At 39.3% G+C, this 22589-nt stretch overlaps 2 protein-coding genes across 3 annotated transcripts in view; one reads left to right on the top strand and one right to left on the bottom strand.

The window, feature by feature from the left end:
- ORC2 (origin recognition complex subunit 2) overlaps positions 1-22589 on the top strand; it is a 59439-nt gene that overhangs the window by 3791 nt on the left and 33059 nt on the right. For both annotated transcript variants that reach the window (XM_007965800.3, XM_007965801.3), the window contains exons 2-5: positions 734-782; positions 2067-2170; positions 2670-2813; positions 17003-17092. In XM_007965800.3, the coding sequence (XP_007963991.3) occupies positions 2077-2170; positions 2670-2813; positions 17003-17092 (328 nt within the window). In that variant the 5' untranslated portion in view covers positions 734-782; positions 2067-2076. The remainder of the gene's footprint in view (positions 1-733; positions 783-2066; positions 2171-2669; positions 2814-17002; positions 17093-22589) is intronic.
- Positions 20844-22589, bottom strand: part of NIF3L1 (NGG1 interacting factor 3 like 1) — a 56801-nt gene continuing 55055 nt past the window's right edge. Inside the window, exon 10 of the mRNA XM_073019912.1 lies at positions 20844-21305. The gene's annotated coding sequence lies outside the window, so the exon portion shown is untranslated. The remainder of the gene's footprint in view (positions 21306-22589) is intronic.

Here is a 22589-nt window from a genome sequence, read left to right as displayed (position 1 = left end):
CAAGAGCGTACCACTGCTCTAGGTGGCAGAGCCCAGACCCTGTCTCAAAAAAAAAGAAAAAAAAAAATTAGAGACAGGGTCTTTGTCGTCCAAGCTCGAGTGCAGCAATGTGATCGTAGCTCAATGTAATCTCGAACTCTGGGGCTCAAGGAATCCTCCCACTTCAGCCTCCAAGTAGACTGTAGGCACATGCCACCACTCCCAGCTAATTGTTTTTTTTGTTTGTTTTTTTTGTTTTTTTGTTTGTTTTTTGTTTTTTGTTTTTTTTTGATAGAGGCAGGGCCTTACTATGTTACCAGGCTTGTCTTCAGCTCCTGGCCTCAAGGGATCCCCCTGCCTCAGCCTCCCAAAGCACTGAGATTATAAGCATGAGCCACTGCACCCAGCCCAGTATTTATTATCTTTGTACACAAAGTATGAACCTCATAGAGTTGTGCAGATTAAATGAGAATGCATATGGAGTACTCAAAACTATGTCTAGCACATTGTAAGTACTCAAATTTTGTCCTCCTATCTTCCCACTCCATCCAGATGTTCTCAGTATGTAGGACTTCCTGACCAAATTGGTAATGGTCTTTTTGTCCTTTACTATACCATTACAACAGCTTTAGCTTTGTAAGGTCTACATGTTATCTATTTATCATGCTTGTCAAAACTTGTGGAACTTGTTTTTGCCCCATTGCTTTCATTTTTCTGTTAGCTGACCCTGACTGAGTTCTTTTTCCAATTACAGGTGACTCTATCTGAATTTTGCACCTGCAGAATGTGTAGTACCTTAAAAGGTAAATGAAAAGTGAAACAAGTCATTTAAGCATGTTGCTTGTCAAAATAAAACTTGGTAACATTGAATTAGTTCTCTTCCTGCAGATAATGAACTCAGAAGAGATAAATGGCTGGTTGTGGTGGCCCGTACCTGTAATCCCAGCAGTTTGGGAGGGTGAGGTGGGAAGATTGCTTAATTCCAAGAGCTCAAAACCAGCCTGGGCAACATAGTGAGACTCTGTCTCTACAAAAAGAGGAAAACCTGTCTAGCATGGTGGCATGTGCCTGTAATCGCAGCTACTTCAGAGGTTGAGATAGGAGGATTGCTTGAGCCCAGGTGGTTGAGACTAAGGCAACACAGTGAGACCCTGTCTCAAAAAAAAAAAAAAAAAAAAAAAAGGAACGGAGGGAGGGAGGGTGGAAAGAGAGACACAGTCAGTAGTTTCTCCTGCCAAAAGAAAAGGTGAAAACAAGATTGTAAGAAAGAGAAAAGAGAAAATAAATCACTAAGACACCAAGAACACTGAATCTTAGTTTACATTTTTTGGGTAAACTGATTAGCTGGCAACAGTTAAAATCATCATTAGTTATTTTCAGGCCAGTAGCATAATAAGTTCTGAAAGTACATTTTGTCAGACTAGTCACAGTTGATCAAACTTTTGCTTGCCAAACTCTGGAGGTTTGTTCAGTGAGTGTTAAGTGTTCAAAAGATTTGTGTTTACTATTTAGTTACCAAGATACCTAGAAAGCCATATTCATATTTGTAAAGTTATTTGGTAAGCATCCCATAAAAGTAAAGGGAGGTGCTTGAGGGTTTTTTATCCAGGTTTAGGACACAAATGAAGTTTAACAGTCTCCCTACAATTGACTATAGCTTTCTAGTGAACAGATAATATAATCCACCAAACCGTTATTCTTTGTTTGGCTATCACTTTTCTAAACACTCATGTATTAACCACCCCATTTCTGTTAATGTGCTTATCTAGATTGGTTGGAGCATTCATTAAAACTTGAATTGTTTTTCTGAGTATATTTTATTTTTTTCTGAGTATATTTTAGCAACCTTGATAGGATTTAGCTCTTCTCAAATCTCAGACATCTCTTTCCCTCCCCAATTTTTTAGATAAAGAATTGAGTTACCTACAGTCGAATATATAGTAATATAGTAATGCACAATATATTTTTTATACTTAAAAAGACTTTAAAAATATTAGATAAAGACATGTATTCATTATGTGAATGTTTAATTTGGTGGTTGATATTAATTCTTCATCACTTTTGAGTAACTTACTGTTTTTGTTTAGGTTGGCAACAATGAGTAAACCAGAATTAAAGGAAGACAAGATGCTGGAGGTTCATTTTGTGGGAGATGATGATGTTCTTAATCACATTCTTGATAGAGAAGGAGGTACTAAGTGATTGTACAATTTGAAGAGATGCTTATTATATAATGTTTAAGGATTATTTCACTTTTAAAACTTCTAACATTTTATTTTGAAAATATAGCACAAAGGATTGATCTGGTTAGTAAAACTAAATAAAAACTGCTTTAATTTTTAGTTTAATTCTTTCAAACTTTAATTGAAAATGTTCAATAAAGCCTAATCTAAAATGAAATGCTCAGTAGTGGTAGTCATTGATAACTACCCATTGTAATTTAAAATATGTGCTTATTTTGAACCCTAAAAATACACACTTTCGAGATTGTGGGGGTTTTTTTGTTTTTGTTTTTTCTTTTTTAACTATATAAACTGTGGAAGAGTGGTCGGTTTTAATCAAAGAGAAAACTTTTTTCCCAGCTTTTAAGTAATGACAATATAAATATTATAATTTCTTTACTTATTTAAATGTAATGTTTAGAAAGAATTTATACCTGTCAGGCTCTAATTCTTTGGATGTTCTTATAGGAGCTAAATTAAAGAAGGAGCGAGCTCAGCTTTTGGTCAACCCCAAAAAAATAATAAAGAAGCCAGAATATGATTTGGAGGAAGATGACCAGGAGGTCTTAAAAGATCAGAACTATGTGGAAATTATGGGAAGAGATGTTCAAGGTATTTGAGGGGGTGAAATATGCACTCATGTTTCTGCTAGTAGCAAAATTGCTTTATAGGATACACAAAAATAGTCTGGTAGGTTAAACAGTGGTATTCTATATTGTCGTGTTTCTCATTTAAAAAACATTTGCTTCAATTTCTCCACAGTTCTTTTTTTTTTTAACAACCAGTCCTGCACATAGTTTTTAGTAAGAAGGAATCTATAGACCAACCTTTCTAAAGTTATTTTCTTTTTACTTTATTTTTTGAATTTTGCCAGGATACATGTGCAGAATGTGCAGGTTTGTTACATAGGTATACATGTGCCATGGTGGTTTGCTGCACCTTTCAACCCGTCATCTAAGTTTTCAGCCTTACATGCATTAGCTGTCTGTCCTGATGCTCTCCCTCCCTCCACCCACTCACAGGCCGTGGTGTGTGTTGTTCCCCTCCTGTGTCCATGTGTTCTCATTTTTCAACTCCCACTTATGAGTGAGAACATGCAGTGTTTGGTTTTATGTTCCTGTTAGTTTGCTGAGGATGATGGCTTCCAGCTTCATCCATGTCCCTGCGAAGGATATGATCTCATTCCTTTTTATGGCTGCATAGTACTCCTAAAGTGATTTTCAGGATATTTATTTATTTATTTATTTATTTATTTATTTTAGAGACAGGGTCTCTGTCGCGATGCCATGGCAAAAACAGCTCACTGTAGCCTCCAACTTCTGGGTTCAAGAGATCTCCCAACTTAGCCACCTGAGTAGCTAGTACTATTTTTAAGATATTTATTTATTTATGGCCTGGCTTGGTGGCCCACACCTGTACTCCCAGCACATTGGGAGACTGTGGCAGGAGGACTGCTTGGGCCCCAGGAGTTTGTAACCATCCTGGGCAACATAGTAAGATCTCGTTTCTACAAAAAAAAAAAAAAAAATGTTTTTATTTAGCTGGAAGCTGCATGTGTGGTGGCTTATGCCTGTAATCTCAGCACAATTGGGAGGCCAAAGCAGACTGATCGCTTGAGTACAGGGGTTTGAGACTAGCCTGGTGTGGTGGCACACACCTGTGGTCCTAGCTACCAGGGAGGCTGAGGTGGGCGGATCACTTGAGCCTGGGAGGTTGAGGCAGCAGTGAGCTGTGATCATACCACTGCACTCCAGTGTGGGCAAGTGAGACCCTGTCTCAAAAAAAAAAAAAAATTATCTGAGCATGATGGTGTGTATCTATAGTCCCAGTTACTTGGGAGGCTAAGGCACAGGATTGCTTGAGCCCAGGAGGTTGAGGCTACAGTGAGCTGTGATTGCACCACTATACTCAGCTTGGGTGACAAATCAAGACCCTAGGTCAAAACAAAACAAAAAAATATGTTTCTAACTTATTTAAAATAACTTTCTAAAGCAAGTTACTTTATTTTTACCTTGATCTTTACAGAACTAGGAGGAGCATTTCAAGAAGTAGTGTTCTAACCCAGGGATGCTGGTATTGTGTGTGTGGCTTTAATTTTTATATCGAAGCCAGATTCCTGCAAGATTATTCTTTTTTTTTTTTGAGACGGAGTCTCGCTCTGTCGCCCAGACTGGAGTGCAGTGGCCAGATCTCAGCTCACTGCAACCTCCGCCTCCCGGGTTTTATGCTATTCTCCTGCCTCAGCCTCCTGAGTAGCTGGGACTACAGGCGCCTGCCACCTCGCCCGGCTAGTTTTTTTTGTATTTTTTAGTAGAGACGAGGTTTCACCAGGTTAGCCAGGATGGTCTCGATCTCCTGACCTTATGATCCGCCCGTCTCGGCCTCCCAAAGTGCTGGGATTACAGGCTTGAGCCACCGCGCCCGGCCAAGATTATTCTTAACATAAAACATTTTTTAGGCTTGAATTATATTTTAGTTAGGTTTTTCCTGGGTACAAGGAACACAGATCCCCACAACCTAGCTTAAAAAAATAATGACAAGGAAAGAAATCAATATTATTGGGCACTAGGAGAGTTGGAACTGGGACAGTGTTAAAACTGAGGAACTGTGCTTTCATGAGTCTCCGGGTCTCCCTGTGTCATCTCTGTGCATCTGTTCTGATTTCTCTATGCCACTTACTTTCTTCATGTACATGTGCTTTATTCTCGCATACTTATAAATGTACATCAAGTTCCCAGTGTTAAATAATTTGGTTTTTCAGTTCTCTCATTCTAGATTCTCAAGAGTCGATTTAGCTCAATTCATTTTTAAAATCTCGACATAGAAATAGCATATAATTGGAATATCCACAGATGAATCACAGTTGAGTTATCTGTGCCTATTACTTAGTTCATTAACTATGGGGGTAGAATCATATACTCCCTGTATAGAGTTACACAAAAAATGACCACTGCTCCTCAATAGATTTAGTGGGCTGGGTAGGGTCTCCTATCAACTATCCACAGCTAGACAGTTGACATTTTTTGAGGATATTCTAAATAAAACTTGGCGTTCTTGACTCCCTATTATGCCAGGCCTAAGAAGGGATTGAAACAGTATTCCAAAAATGAAACTTTCATCATAAAAATCATTTCTTTAAAAAGCGGCATGTTTGTTGTAGAAATTCAGTGCTTACGAACCTTTCTAACATAACAGCACTCACAGCAAATGATATTTGGAGGCACAATGGAATAAACAGAGGAGGATGCTACAGACCAAGGACAAATACCCCAGGGTCCTACCCCTGCTACTGGTCTTGACTGGCATCCTCAAAGGCCTGAGAGAATCAGTACTCAGCACATATGAAATCCATACGTTTTATTTATTTATTTATTTGCTTATTTATTCATTCATTCATTCCTCACACTGATTGGGGAGCTTTGCCTTATTTTTTGGCATCATGCCCTGTGTTTTTCAACCTTTTTAAAATTATTGTCCCTTAATTAGCCTTTTTAGACATTTTCTCCTAATCACTTTTTCCCACCCGTAAAATTTCAGTACTATATATATGCTGTATATCTGTTTATCTACTGTGACCCTTTGGAGGGCCGCAGACTATTATATTAATAATGTCAAAGTCTTTTTTCCACACTCCCCCCTGTACCAAGATCCAGTTTTACCCAATTGGGAGAAGTATTGTACCTGTCAAGAATGCCTGCTTTACAGAACATGGAACCATTAACATTTCAGTGTGTATCTTCTGTCTCTTCATACATGCATGGGCACACATAAGCTTGCACCATTATGTTTATTTATAAATAGGCTTTTTGCAATTAATAATGTATCATATATACATTACTCTGTCATTAGACATTCTTCCACAATAAGAGTTTTGAAATATATTGCCAAATATCTTCCTAAAGTTTATACAGATTACACTATTTAATCATAGTTACATCTTCCTAAAGACTTGGTTTTGGCCAGGCGTAGTGGCTCATGCCTGTAATCCCAGCACTTTGGGAGGCCAAGGGGGTTGGATCGCCTGAGGACGGGAGTTCAAAACCAGCCTGGCCAACATGGTGAAACCCCGTCTTTACTAAAAATACAAAAAATTAGCTGGGCGTGGTGGTGGGCACCTGTAGTCTCATTTACTTGGGAGGCTGAGGCAGGAGAATCGCTTGAACCCGGGAGGCGGAGGTTGCAATGAGCCAAGATGACGCCATTGCACTCCAGCCTGGGCAAAAAGAGTGAAAATCTGTCTCAAAACAAAAAAAAGAAATCCCAAATCCCATCTCTACAAAAAAATACAAAAATTAGCTGTGTGTGGTGGCATGCGCCTGTAGTCCTAGCTGCTCAGAAGTCTGAAGTGGGAGGATGACTTGAGCCCAGGAGGGTGAGGCTGCAGTGAGCTACAGTCAGCTACAGTCACACCATTGCACTCTAGCATGGGTGACAGCAAGAATTTATCTCATACACACACAAAAAAGTTTAGCATCTGAACCATTTTTAAGTGTATGGTTCAGTGGCATTAGGTACATTCACACTGTTTGTAACCAATCTCCCAAATTTTTCTCATTGTACAAAAGTGAAATGTATTCATCTGTAGATGGACAGTTGGGTTGCTTCCACCTTTTGGGTATTGCGAATAATGCTAGCTGTGAACATGGGTGTACAAATACCTCTTTGGGACCCTGCATTCAATTCTTTTGGGTATATACCCGTAAGTGGAAATGCTGGATCATGTACTAATTCTATTTTTAATTTTTTAAGGAACCACCATACTTTTTGCACAGTAGCTGCACCATTTTACATATCAACCTACAGTGTACAAGGGTTTCAGTTTCTCCACATTCTTACCAACACTTATTTCCTTTTTTTTTTTAAAAAAAAAAAAAGCCCTTTTAATGGATATGAGGCGATGATTTTATTTTCTTTTAAATTTAACATATTGTGAAATTCTCAGAGATAAGTCTTCAGACAAAAAGAACTGTAATAGCTAGTAGTATTGCATTCTAATATATAAACAATATAGGGTTTTCTATATTATACTTTTGGATTGTTTCTAACTTTTTATTAGTGTAACTAATGCAGTAGTGATTGATTTTGATGTCAGACTTGAGTCTTTGAATGTAAGTTTGCTGGAGATCACCTGGTTGAACAGTATTGCCTTTTTTTTTTTTTTTTTTTTTTTGAGACAGGGTCTCACTCTGTCACCTAGGCTGGAGTGCAGTGGCACAATCAAGGCTCACTACAACTTTAGTCTGCCTGGGCTCAGGTGATCCTCCCACCTAAGCCTCCTGAGTAGCTACAGGTGCGCACCACCATGCCTGGCTAGTTTTTGTATATTTTGTAGAGGTGGGGTCTCACCATGTTGACCAGGCTGGTCTCAAACTCCTGGGCTCAAGTGATCTGCCAGCCTTGGCCTATCCCACGTGCTGAGATTGCAGGCGTGAGCCATTACGCCCAGCCTGCTTTTTTTTTTTTTTTTTTTTTAAATTTTTAAGATAGCATATCCACAATGCATCAACTGGAATTTTCCAGTTTCATTTTCCTCCAATAAACTGATAACTTAATGATACTTTTAATGCTATCTGAGTGTAGTAGGCTTTTATGTTTCTCAAATTTTCTCTTAAATCTTTTACAGTTTCTCATTCGTACCTTAAAACCAGTCGTTTTAGTTAATAACTTTTTCAAGTTTATATTTTGTCTATATTTGACATAGAGACAAAAATAAATTATATAGGCCAGGCGCGGTGACTCACGCCTATAATCCCAGCACTTTGGGAGGACGAGGTCGGCAGATCATGAGGTTAGGAGATCGAGACCATCCTGGCCAACATGGTGAAACCCCGTCTCTACTAAAAATACAAAAAAAAATTAGCTGGGTATGGTGGTGGGCGCCTGTGGTCCCACCTACTCAGGAGGCTGAGGCAGGAGAATGGCATGAATCTAGGAGGCGGAGCTTGCAGTGAGCCTAGATCGTGCCATTGTACTCCAGGCTGGGCGACAGAGTGAGACTCTGTCTCAAAAATAAGAAGGAGGGTGCTTCCAAGATGGCCGAATAGTAACAGCTCCAGCCTCCAGCTCCCAGCATGAGCGACACAGAAGACAGGTGATTTCTGCATTTCCAATTGAGGTACTGGGTTCATCTCACTGGGGCGTGTCGAACAGTTGGTGCAGGACAGTGGGTGCAGTCCACCAAGCAAGAACTGAAGCCGGGTGAGGCATCGCCCAGGAAGTGCAAGGGGGAAGGAAATTCCCTTTCCTAGCCAAGTGAAACTGTGACACAACACCTGGAAAATCGGGTTACTCCCACCCTAATACTGCACTTTACCAAGGGTTTTAGCAAACAACACACCGGGAGATTATATCCCACACCTGGCTCCAAGGGTCGCACACCCATGGAGCCTGCCTCATTGCTAGCGCAGGAGTCTGAGATCTAACTGCAAGGCAGCAGCAAGGCTAGGGGAGGGGCGCCCGCCATTGCTGAGGCTTGAGTAGGTAAACAGAGCAGCTGGGAAGTTCAGACTGGGTGGAGCCCACCGCAGCTCAAGGAGGCCTTTCTGCCTCTGTAGACTCCACCTCTGGGGACAAGGCATAGCCAAACAACAGGCAGCAGAAACCTCTGCAGATTTAAATGTCCCTGTCTGTCAGCTTTGAAGAGAGTAGTAGTTCTCCTAGCATGGAGTTTGAGATCTGAGAACGGACAGACTGCCTGCTCAAGTGGGTCCCTGACCCCTGAATAGCCTAACTGGGAGGCACCCCCTACTAGGGGCAGACTGACACCTCACACATCACACAGCCGGGTACCCCTCTGAGATGAAGCTTCCAGAGGAACGACCAGGCAGCAACATTTGCTGTTCAGCAATATTCACTCTTCTGCAGCCTCCACTGCAGATACCAAGGCAAACAGGATCTGGAGTGGAACTCCAGCAAACTCCAACCCTCCAGCTGAGGGTCCTGACTCTTAGAAGGAAAACTAAAAAACAGAAAGGACATCCATACCAAAACCCCATCTGTATGTCACCATCATCAAAGACCAAGGGTAAATAAAACCACAAAGATGGGGAAAAAACAGAGCAGAAAAGCTGAAAATTCAAAAAATCAGAGCGCCTCTCCCCCTCCAAAGAAATGCAGCTCTTCGCCAGCAATAGAACAAAGCTGGAACAAAGCTGGATGGAGAATGACTTTAACGAGTTGAGAGACGAAGGCTTCAGACAATCAAACTTCTCCGAGCTAAAGGAGGAAGTTTGAACCCATCGCAAAGAAGCTAAAAACCTTGAAAAAAGATTAGACAAATAGCTAACTAGAATAACTAATGTAGAGAAGTCCTTAAATGACCTGATAGAGCTGAAAACCATGGCATGAGAACTACATGACAAACGCACAAGCTTCAATAACCAATTTGATCAACTGGAAGAAAGGGTATCAGTGATTGATGATCAAATGAATGAAATGAAGCGAGAAGAGAAGTTTAGAGAAAAAAGAGTAAAAAACGAACAAACCCTCCAAGAAATATAGGACTATGTGAAAAGACCAAATATATGTCTGATTGGTGTTTCTAAAAGTGACAGGGAGAATGGAACCAACTTGGAAAACATTCTGCAGGATATTATCCAGGAGAACTTCCCCAACCTAGCAAGTCAGGCCAACATTCAAATTCAGGAAATACAGAGAACGCCACAAAAATACTCCTCGAGAAGAGCAACTCCAAGACACATAATTGTCAGATTCACCAAAGTTGAAATGAAGGAAAAACGTTAAGGGCAGCCAGAGAGAAAGCTCGGGTTACCCATAAAGGGAAGCCCATCAGACTAACAGCAGATCTCTTGGCAGAAACTCTATAAGCCAGAAGAGAGTGGGGGCCACTATTCAACATCCTTAAAGAATTTTCAACCCAGAAATTCATATCCAGCCAAACTAAGTTTCATAAGTGAAGGAGAAATAAAATCCTTTGCAGACAAGCAAATGCTGAGAGATTTTTGTCACCACCAGGCCTGCCCTACAAGAGCTCCTGAAGGAAGCACTAAACATGGAAAGGAACAACCGGTACCAGCCATTGCAAAAACATGCCAAAATGTAAAGACCATCGATGCTAGGAAGAAACTGCGTCAACTAACGAAAAAAATAACCAGCTAACAGGTTATTTTGTAATAATGACAAATAATGTCATTTGTCATTGTAATGACAGGATCGAGTTTACAGGTAACAATATTAACCTTAAATGTAAATGGCTAAATGCTCCAATTAAAAGACAAAGACTGGCAAATTGGATAAAGAGTCAAGATGCATCAGTGTGCTGTATTCAGAGACCCCATCTCACGTGCAGAGACATACATAGGCTCAAAATAAAGGGATGGAGGAAGATCTACCAAGCAAATGGAAAACGAAAAAAGGCAGGGGTTGCAATCCTAGTCTCTGATAAAACAGATTTTCAACCAACAAAGATCAAAAGAGACAAAGAAGGCCATTATATAATGGTAAAGTGGTCAATTCAACAAGAAGAGCTAATCTAAATATATATGCAGCCATTACAGAAGCACCCAGATTCATAAAGCAAGTCCTTAGAGACATACAAAGAGACTTAGACTCCCATACAATAATAATGGGAGACTTTAACACCCCACCGTCAACATTAGACAGATCAAGAAGACAGAAAGTTAACAAGGATATCCAGGAATTGAACTCAGTTCTGCATCAAGCATGCCTAAGAGACATCTACAGAACTCTCCACCCCAAATCAACAGAATATACATTCTTCTCAAAACCACATCGCACTTATTGCAAAATTGACCACATAGTTGGAAGTAAAGCACTCCTCAGCAAATGTAAAAGAACACAAATTATAACAAACTGTCTCTCAGACCACAGTGCCATCAAACTAGAACTCAGGATTAAGAAACTCAGTCAAAACCACTCAACTACATGGAAACTGAACAACCTGCTCCTGAATGACTACTGGGTACATAACGAAATGAAGGCAGAAATAAAGATGTTCTTTGAAACCAATGAGAACAAAGACAACATACCAGAATCTCTGGGACAGATTTAAAGTAGTGTGTAGAGGGAAATTTATGCCCATAAATGCCCACAAGAGAAAGCAGGAAAGATCTAAAATTGACACCCTAACATCACAATTAAAAGAACTAGAGAAGCAGGAGAAAACACATTCAAAAGCTATCAGAAGGCAAGAAATAACTAAGATCAGAGCAGAACTGGAGGAGATAGAGACAAAAAGAACCCTTCAAAAAATCGGTGAATCCAGGAGCTGGTTTTTTGAAACGATCAACAAAATTGATAGACCGCTAGCAAGACTAATACAGAAGAAAATAGAAAAGAATCAAATAGATGCAATAAAAAATGATAAAGGGGATATCACCACTGACCCCACAGAAATACAAACTACCAACAGAGAATACTATAAACACCTCTATGTAAATAAACTAGAAAACCTAGAAGAAATGGATACATTCCTGGACACATACACTCTCCCAAGACTAAACCAGGAAGAAGTTGAATCCCTGAATAGACCAATAACAGGCCCTGAAATTGAGGCAATAATTAAGAGCCTACCGACCAAAAAAAGTCCAGGACCAGACAGATTCACAGCCGAATTCTACCAGAGGTACAAAGAGGAGCTGGTACCATTCCTTCTGAAACTATTCTAATCAATAGAAAAAGAAGGAATCCTCCCTAACTCATTTCATGAGGCCAACATCATCCTGATACCAAAGCCTGGCAGAGACACAACAAAAAAAGAGAATTTTAGACCAATATCCCTGATGAACATCGATGCAAAAATCCTCAATGAAATACTGGCAAACTGAATCCAACAGCACATCAAAAAGCTTACCACCATGAGTAAGTGGGCTTCATCCCTGGGATGCAAGGCTGGTTCAATATACGCAAATCAATACACGTAATCCAGCATATAAACAGAACCAAAGACAAAAACCACATGATTATCTCAACAGATGCAGAAAAGACCTTTGACAAAATTCAACAGCCCTTCATGCTAAAAACTCTCAATAAATTCGGTATTGATGGAACGTATCTCAAAATAATAAGAGCTATTGATGACAAACCCACAGCCAATATCATACTGAATGGGCAAAACCTGGAAGCATTCCCTTTGAAAACTGGCACAAGACAGGGATGCCCTCTCTCACCACTCCTGTTCAACATAGTGTTGGAAGTTCTGGCCAGGGCAATCAGGCAAGAGAAAGAAATAAAGGGTATTCAGTTAGGAAACAATGAAGTCAGATTGTCCCTGTTTGCAGATGACATGATTGTATATTTAGAAAACCCCATTGTCTCAGCCCCAAATCTCCTTAAGCTGATAAGCAACTTCAGCAAAGTCTCAGCATACAAAATTAATGTGCAAAAATCACAAGCATTCCTATACACCAATAACAGACAGACAGCCAAATCATGAGTGAAATCCCATTCACAATTTCTTCAAAGAAAATAAAATACCTAGGAATCCAACTTACAAGGTATGTGAAGGACCTCTTCAAGGAGAACTACAAACCACTGCTCAACGAAATAAAAGAGGACACAAACAAATAGAAGAACTTTCCATGCTCATGGATAGGAAGAATCAGTATCGTGAAAATGGCCATACTGCCCAAGGTAATTTATAGATTCAATGCCATCCCCATCAAGCTACCAATGAGTTTCTTCACAGAATTGGAAAAAACTGCTTTAAAGTTCATATGGAACCAAAAAAGAGCCCGCATTGCCAAGACAATCCTAAGTCAAAAGAACAAAGCTGGAGGCATCACACCACCTGACTTCACACTATACTACAAGACTACAGTAACCAAAACAGCATGGTACTGGTACCAAAACAGAGATATAGACCAATGGAACAGAACAGAGCCCTCAGAAATAATACCACACATCTGCAACCATCTGATCTTTGACAAATCTGACAAAAACAAGAAATGGGGAAAGGATTCCCTATTTAATAAATGGTGCTGGGAAAACTAGCTAGCCTTAAGTAGAAAGCTGAAACGGGATCCCTTCATTACACCTTATACAAAAATTAATTCAAAATGGATTAGAGACTTAAATGTTAGACCTAAAATCATAAAAACCCTAGAAGAAAACCTAGGTAATACCATTCAGGACATAGGCATGAGCAAGGACTTCATGTCTGAAACACCAAAAGCAATGGCAACAAAAGCCAAAATTGACAAATGGGATCTAATTAAAGAGCTTCTGCACAGCAAAAGAAACTACCATCAGAGTGAACAGGCAACGTACTGAATGGGAGAAAATTTTTGCAATCTACTCATCTGACAAAGGGCTAATATCCAGAACCTACAAAGAACTCAAACAAATTTACAAGAAAAAAACCAACCCCATCAAAAAGTGGGCAAAGAATATGAACAGACACTTCTCAAAAGAAGACATTTATGCAGCCAACAGACACATGAAAAAATGCTCATCATCACTAGCCATCAGAGAAATGCAAATCAAAACCACAATGAGATACCATCTCATACCAGTTAGAATGGTGATCATTAAAAAGTCAGGAAACAACAGGTGCTGGAGAGGATGTGGAGAAAGAGGAACACTTTGACACTGTTGGTGGGACTGTAAACTAGTTCAACCATTGTGGAAGACAGTGTGGCGATTCCTCAAGGATCTAGAACTAGAAATACCATTTGACCCAGCCATCCCATTACTGAGTATATACCCAAAGGATTATAAATCATGCTGCTATAAAGACACATGTACACTTATATTTATAGAGGCACTATTCACAATAGCAGACTTGGAACCAACCCACATGTCCATCAATGACAGACTGGATTAAGAAAATGTGGCATATACACCATGGAATACTATGTAACCATAAAAAAGGATGAGTTCATGTCCTTTGTAGGGACATGGATGCAGCTAGAAACCATCATTCTCAAAAACTGTCACAAAAACAGAAAACCAAGCACAGCATGTTCTCACTCATAGGTGGGAACTGAACAATGAGAACACTTGGACACAGGAAGGGGAACATCACACACCGGGGCCTGTTGTGGGGTGTGGGTAGTGGGGAGGGATAACACTAGGAGATACACCTAATGTAAATGATGAGTTAATGGGTGCAGCATACCAACATGGCACATGTATACACATGTAACAAACCTGCACGTTGTGCACATGTACCCTAGAACATAAAGTATAATATATAAAAAAATAAATAATATAAATATAGTTATACATTCTGTATTCTAATTATATATTCTAGTTGTAGTTCTATAATTGTAGTAACACGTTCTCCATAAATAGACTTGTGCATATATGAAAACTAGATATGCTGTAGGAGTAGCATTGCAGATCACTGGGGTAGCGATGAACTGGTCAGTAAATGGTGATGGGACAATTGTATATTCCCTTTTTAAAAGAAGACCCTCTACCTCCCTTTATAAACAGATTAAATACCTTGATTATTTAAACATGAAAAGCAAATTGTAAACGCTTTTAGATGAAAATAGAATGTGGTTTTGGTCTTGATTATAGAAAGTTTTCTTACAGAATATGTAATCAAAAGAAAAGATTGACAAAATCAACTAATTACCATTCATTGTTTCTCAAGAAAATGAGAAGACTACAGACTAGAACAAAATGTTGCAAAAGACATGTCTGATAAAGGACTTTTAATCCAAAATATGCAAAGAGTTCTTAAAATTCAGCAATAAGAAAACAAATAAAAATAGGCAAACAGGTATTTGAACAGATACTATATGTGTATTTGCCATCTATTTTTATTCTTTATTATCAAGGAAAATAGATGGCCAATAAACATATGAAAATATGCTCAATATCATATCATTAGGGAATTGCAAATTTAAACAACATGAGATACCACTATACACCTATTAGAATAGCCAAAATCCAAAGCACCAATACCACCAAATACTGGTTAGGATGTGGAGCAACAAGAACTCATTTATCTGTAGTTAATGCAAAATGGTACAGCCCCATGAAAAACTGCTGTGCTGCTGCTTACAAAATTCAACATACTCTAACCATATAATTCAGCAGTTATGCTCCTTAGTGTTTACCCAAATGAGTTGAAAACATGTCCACACAAAAACCTGCAGGTGGACCTTTATAGCAATTTCATTCATAATGACCAAAACTTGGAAGCAACAAAGAGGTCGTTCAGTAGATGAATGAATGAACAAACTGGCACATCCTGAGCATGGAGTATTCAGCACTTAAATAAAAAAGCTATCAAGCTATGAATAATACATGAAAGGACCTTAAAAGTATGTTACTAAGTGAAAGAAGCCAATCTGAAAAGGCTACATACTGTATGATTCCAACTATATGACATTCTGGAAAATGCAAAACTATGGTGACAGTAAAAAGACTAGTGTAAAGTCTATTTTATAAGAAACCAGCACTTTCCTTCAAATGACACCATAAAAAGAGTGTAAAGACAAGCCACAGTGTAAAGAAGGTTTTTTTTCTGAGAAGATACCTGTAAAAAAATGTTCTATGTCAGTAATGATTAAGGAAACACAAATTAAGACACTTCTCTTCATGAGATTCAGTTTATACCCATTGTTTGACAAAGATTAAGGAATTTGGATAAAACCAAGTGTTAGTAGGAATACAGATCACTAGGAAAGGTTAAGCAATAAGGAGGATGAGCACACATTTTGGAAAGTTTGACACTATTTTCTAATAAATTTATTAAGTATTGACAATACATCACATATTTAAATGAAAAACAACGGTTTCAAAAACGTAATGAGGAGGGCATTGTTTTATATTTTTAATTTCTGGCTTCATTGAAGGCAAGTGGATTTTCTTACCTGCTTCACACATTCCATTAGTTAATATGATAACTTGTTATCACGTCATGTTGTCTCTGGCATACCTCACTGTACACTCTTGATTGAGAATCAAAAGGTAATTAATGTCTTAGTATTATTAAGAAGTAATTTTGACCTCAGGGATCCTAGCAACCCTCAGGCCACGTGTTGGAAATTGCTGTGTTAGGGAGTAGGATACTAGAAATGAATGTTCACTGTGTTGTAGGTAGCAGTTGATATTTAAAGAGGAGACTGAAGAATGTCAGTTAAGTCAGCATCTGTTAATAAAGCTTTTTTTTTTTTTTTTGAGTTGGAGTCTCGCTTTATCACCCAGGCTAGTGTGCAGTGGCACAATCTCTGCTCACCGCAACCTCCGCCTCCTGGGTTCAAGCAGTTCTCCTGCCTCAGCCTCCTGAGTAGCTAGACTACAGGCGTGTGCCCCCATGCCCAGCTGATTTTTTTGTATTTTTAGTAGAGACGGGGTTTCACCGTGTTAGCCAGGATGCTCTCGATCTCCTGACCTCATGGTCACCTGGCTCAGCCTCCCAAAGTGCTGGGATTATAGGTGTGAGCCACCGGGCCTGGCCAAGAAAGCTTCTACCATAAAACAGCTGTTTAAATCTCAACCTCAACAATTGTACTTTTCATCTTTGCTTCAGAAAATAAATATAACCAATAAAGTCCTTTTAGTCCTCCCTCCCCAGGGGCAACTGTTGTTATGAATTGAATGCATATCCCTCTGATCTGGGGTTTTGCCATGTTTTTGTATTTTTACATAGATGTCTGTGTATCTTTGAATAGCATGTTAAAACCTATAAAAACAGTTCCATAGCCTGTTTTCTTTACAATGTATTTCTAAATATTTTATATATAAATACAGTTAAACCTTTATGCAAGGCTGTGAGGGGTACAGATCTTTAGTTTTTTGTCAAAATTTTTTTTCTGTTAATTTTGTTCTTTTTTCCTAAATGTATGTTGCATTTTTTCTTTCAGAATCGTTGAAAAATGGCTCTGCTACAGGTGGTGGAAATAAAGTTTATTCTTTTCAGAATAGAAAACACTCTGAAAAGATGGCTAAATTAGGTATGTTGCTTTTCTGATTTCTGTAACTATTATTCATCTTTCCTAAGGTAGATTTAACCACATTCCCCATGATTATCATACTACTGTATTTCCTATAGGAATGAAGACAGATTCCCTATGGTTTAGGGAATAATGAGATATTCCCTAAAAGAAGGATGTTCATATTAAGCACAATTAAGTTCATTTGGTTTTTTACATGCTCAGATGTCTTCTGTTTTCAGCTAGATTATAAGCTTCTTGTAGTATGAGCACAGTCTGTTTTTCTTTAGTCCTCTCCAAAATATGTAGCTTAGTTTCTTTTTCTTTCTTTTTTTTTTTTTTTCAAAGGTGGAGTCTCACTCTGTTGCCCAAGCTGGAGTGCAGTGGTGCAATCTCGGCTCACTGCAACCTCCACCTCCCAGGTTCAAGTGATTCTCCTGCCTCAGCCTTCTGAGTAGCTGAGACTACAGGTGTGTGCCACCACACCTGGCTAACTTTTTTATATATATATATTTTTATTATACTTTATGTTCTAGGGTACATGTGCACAACGTGCAGGTTTGTTACATATGTATACATGTGCCATGTTGGTGTGCTGCACCCATTAACTCGTCATTTACATTAGGTATATCTCCTAATGCTTTTGGTCTTTTCACATAATCCCATATTTCTTGGAGGCTTTGTTCATTTCTTTTTATTCTTTTTTCTCTAAACTTCTCTTCTCACTTCATTTCATTCATTTGATCTTCAATCACTGATACCCTTTCTTCCAGTGATCGAGTCAATTACTGAAGCTTGTGCATTTGTCACGTAGTTCTCGTGTCATGGTTTGCATCTCTATCAGGTCGTTTGTGGACTTCTCTGCATTGGTTATTCCAGTTATCCATTTGTCAAATCTTTTTTCAAGGTTTTTAGTTTCTTTGTGCTGGGTTCATAGTTCCTCATTTAGCTCTGAGAAGTTTGATCGTCTGAAGCCTTCATCTCTCAACTTTTCAAAGTCATTCTCCGTCCAGCTTTGTTCCGTTGCTGGCAAGTAGCTGCGTTCCTTTGGAGGGGGAGAGGCGCTCTGATTTTTTGAATTTTCAGCTTTTCTGCACTGCTTTTTCCCCATCTTTGTGGTTTTATCTACCTTTGGTCTTTGATGATGGTGATGTACAGATGGGGTTTTGGTGTGGATGTCCTTTCTGTCTGCTAGTTTTCCCTCTAACAGTCAGGACCCTCAGCTGCATGTCTGTTGGAGTTTGCTTGAGGTCCACTTCAGACCCTGTTTGCCTTGGTATCTGCAGTGGAGGCTGCAGAAGAGTGAATATTGCTGAACAGCAAGTGTTGCTGTCTGATTGTTCCTCTGGATGCTTCGTCTCAGAGGTATACCCAGCCGTGTGAGGTGTTAGGTGTCAGTCTGCCCCTAGTGGGGGGTGCCTCCCAGTTAGGCTACTTGGGGGTCAGGGACCCACTTGAGCAGGCAGTCTGTCCGTTCTCAGATCTCAGACTCCACGCAGGGAGAATCAGTACTCTCTTCAAAGCTGTCAGACAGGGACATTTACATCTGCAGAGGTTTCTGCTGCTTTTTGTTTAGCTATGCCCTGAACCCAGAGGTGGAGTCTACAGAGGCAGGAAGGCCTCCTTGAGCTGTGGTGGGCTCCACCCAGTTCGAGCTTCCAGGCCCCTTTGTTTACCTACTCAAGCCTCAGCAATGGCGGGCACCCCTCCCCCAGCCTCGCTGCCACCTTGCAGTTAGATCTCAGACTGCTGCGCTAGCAATAAGGGAGGCTCTGTGGGCGTGCGACCCTCAGAGCCAGGCGCAGGATACAATCTCCTGGTGTGCCATTTGCTAAGACCCTTGGTAAAGCGCAATATTAGGGTGGGAGTGACCCAATTTTCCAGGTGTTGTGTGTCACAGTTTCCCTTGGCTAGGGAAAGGAATTCCCTTCCCCTTTGTGCTTCCCGGGTGAGGTGATGTTTCACCCTGCTTCTGCTCTCACTCATTGGGCTGCACCCACTGTCCTGTACTGACTGTTCAACACACCCCAGTGAGATGAACCTGGTACCTCGGTTGAAAATGCAGAAATCACCTGTCTTCAGTGTCACTCACGCTGGGAGCTGAAGGCTGGAGCTGTTCCTATTCGGCCATCTTGGCACCCAATCCCAATTTTTTTGTATTTTTAGTAGAGAAGGGGTTTCGCCATGTTGACCAGGTTGGTGTCAAACTCCCAACCTCAAGTGATCCACCCGCCTCAACCTCCCAAAGTGCTAGGATTACAGGCGTGAGCCACCGTGCCCAGCCATAGCTTAGTCTCTTCACAAACTTTTTTGAAGTAACAAGTGAGAGTCACATAGAGCTATTCTGAATTAATGATTAAATAAGAGTTTTGCTGGACAATCCCAGCACTTTGGGAGGCTGAGGCAGGAAGCAGGCAGATCCCTTGAGGTCAAGAGTTTGAGACCAGCCTGGCCAACATGGTAAAACCCCATCTCTACATGGTGGTGCGTGCCTATAGTCCCAGCTATCCAGGCAGCTGAGGCAGGAGAATCACTTGAACCTGGGAGGCAGAGCTTGCAGTGAGCCAAGATTGTGCCACTGCACGCCAGCCTGGGTGACAGGGCAAGACTCCATCTCAAAAAAAAAAAACCAAAAAAAAAACACAGAGTTTTACCCTGTATATGGAAAAATGTTGTTTATATTACAGAAAAATGCTTACATAAAATTATTAGGAATGGTCTTCTAACATTTTTCTTACTTGAGTTACCACCTATACCAATTACACTTCAATTGCTGATTTTCAGAGAACTAAGCTGTAATAAATTACATATAACCTTAAAATTAAACTGTCAATTATTTTTTAAAATTCAGGCCAGACATGGTAGCTCACACCTGTAATCCCAGCACTTTGGGTGGCCAAGCCAGGAGGATAGCTTGAGGTCAGTAGTTCAATACTAGCCTGGGCAACATAGCGAAACCCTGTCTCTACAGAAAATTAAAAAATTAGCCAGGCATGGTGGTGCATTCCTGTAATCCCAGCTTCTTGGGAAGCTGAAGCAGGAGGATCGCTTGAGCCTAGGGGTTCAAGGTTACAGTGAGCCACGATCACACCACTACACTCCAGCCTGGGTGACAGAGTGAAACCTTGTCTCAAAAAAACAAGAACAAACAAAAGAATCAGATGGCACTGTATTTCGATCTTGTGGTATGAGGGGGTCATCATTTTTGAAAGCAGTAAGGAAGGAAAGTAATATATGTGAAAGTACTTTGAAAATTATAAAGGTATATAAATATAAGGTTTGGAAATACCAAAAAGTCAGGAACAAGAGAATAATTATTATCCACCTGGTAAATCTAATAGTTGAAAAAGAGGGCTTACAATGTATAAGTATAAAACACCTATGGATATTTCTTCAGTGGTTTGTTTTTATTCAATCACTGTAGCCAATGACACATGTAAACATTCAGGGTCAAGTAAAAATGAAATATGTTAAATGTTGACACTGATGAGGAATATATGAGAAGTAATTACAAAACCTGTATTTCTGAATATAAGTTAATCAATTGACAAAATCAGTTTAGTTTTTCTAAAAGTTGTAACATTAAATACATTACTGATTTTGAACATAACATGGTACATACAATAATTTACATTAATTGATGTGTTTCTTAGTATATATTTATCTACATCAAGAAATTAAGTTTTTTTGGTTGGGTGCAGTGGCTCACTCCTATAATCCTAGCACTTTGGGAGGCCGAGGTAGGTGGATCACTTGAGATCAAGAGTTCAAAACCAGCCTGGCCCACATGGTGAAACTCATCTCTACTAAAAATACAAAAATAAGCTGGATGTGGTGGTGCGCATCTGTAATTCTGGCTCCCTGGGAGGCTGAGGCAGGAGAATCACTTGAACCCAGAACATGAAGGTTGTTTAAATCTATGAAAATGACTGAATCCTGTATAGGAGCACTGAGAAACCAGAGAAATGCTGATGTAATTATTAGAAGAAAGATAAAATAGACACCAAGACCAAAATGAAACCCTAGGACAATGGTGCAGGACAAAAAAATACCACTGGAGAAAGAGGAGAATTATTATTGTGAAGTGAAATAGAACTCACAGGAGTAATCAAGTAGTAGTTCTCCATTTGGAGAATCAGCATGCTCATAACTTAAAGATGATAATGTGTTGTATTTGTAAGCACTGCATAAAACTGGAATATTGTCTTCATTCTGTGCATTTTTATCATCACATCTGAAACAAATACACATTTTAAAGTCATGAGAAGATAGTTTTATAGATATTTAGTTTTTATTATTATGACTATGAAATTTCAGGAACACAATCTGACAGACTGATCAGACTTCTAAAATCTTTGTTTAGTTACAACCCATGTTTAGTTACGATGCTCTTTAATGAATTTCATTGACTCATTAAGTATTGTTGCTAATTGTGTTTACATCTAAATATATCAGTAAAATAGAATGCCTTAATATTTAATAAATAACATGATCTGCCAGAAAATCATGTTATTCTGAGTATAAATGATGATTTTGACCAGGTATAGTGGCTCATGCCTATAATCACAACACTTTGAGAGGACAAGGCAAGAGGATCACTTAAGCCCAGGAGTTTGAGATTAGCCTGCGCAGCATAGTGAGACCTTATCTCTATAAAAAAAATTTAAAAAAAGAAAAAGATTTTCATATAATTGGGCTAACCAAGATATAGGGCTAGAAATAGACTATAGGTTAGATAGGAAGGCTTTGTAAAATACAGAGAATGTATCTAGGGTAAGAAAATAAATGTAAACAAAAGAGCAAAAGTAGAATTACCAGGTAGAGAAGAAAGTGAGGAGTTCAATCAGGCTGGAGAAGTAAATGGGAAAATTAAAAATAGTTTGAGATCCAGCAATCCCACTACTGGATATATACCCAAAGGGTATGAAATCAGTATGTCGAAGAGATATCTGCACTCCCGTGTTCATTGCAGTATTATTTCACAATACCCAGGATATGGAATCAACCTATATGTTCATCAACAGATGAGCAGATAAATATAAATGAGGTAAAAGAAAATAAGTATCTTTTTTAAAAAAAGAAGAAAATAGATTGGTTAGATAGGACCAGATAACAGACTGATCTAAAGCTATCATTAGAGACCAGTTTATTGTATAAAATACAATATAGATGAATTATTAGAATAATGAATATAAAGATACAAAATTTATGCCCTATTTTTTTTCTTTACAAGCCCACAAGTAACATCATTTTTTTTTTAAGGGTCTATCTGTATTGCCCAGGCTGGAATGTGTAGTGTAATCTTGGCTCGCTGCAACTTCCATGTCCTGGGCTCAAGCGATCTTCCTACCTCAGCTTCCCAAGTAGCTTGGACTAAAGTCACACGCCACCACACCTGGCTAATTTTTCTGTTCTTTTGTAGAGACAGGGTTTCTTCATGTTGCCCAGTCTGGTCTCGAACTCCTAGACTCAAGTGATCCACCCACCTCTGTCTTCCAAAGTGCTGGGATTATAGGCT

Source organism: Chlorocebus sabaeus, chromosome 10 (genome assembly GCF_047675955.1).
Source record: "Chlorocebus sabaeus isolate Y175 chromosome 10, mChlSab1.0.hap1, whole genome shotgun sequence".
Classification (NCBI taxonomy): domain Eukaryota; kingdom Metazoa; phylum Chordata; class Mammalia; order Primates; family Cercopithecidae; genus Chlorocebus; species Chlorocebus sabaeus.
This window is presented reverse-complemented; position numbering and strand designations above follow the sequence as displayed.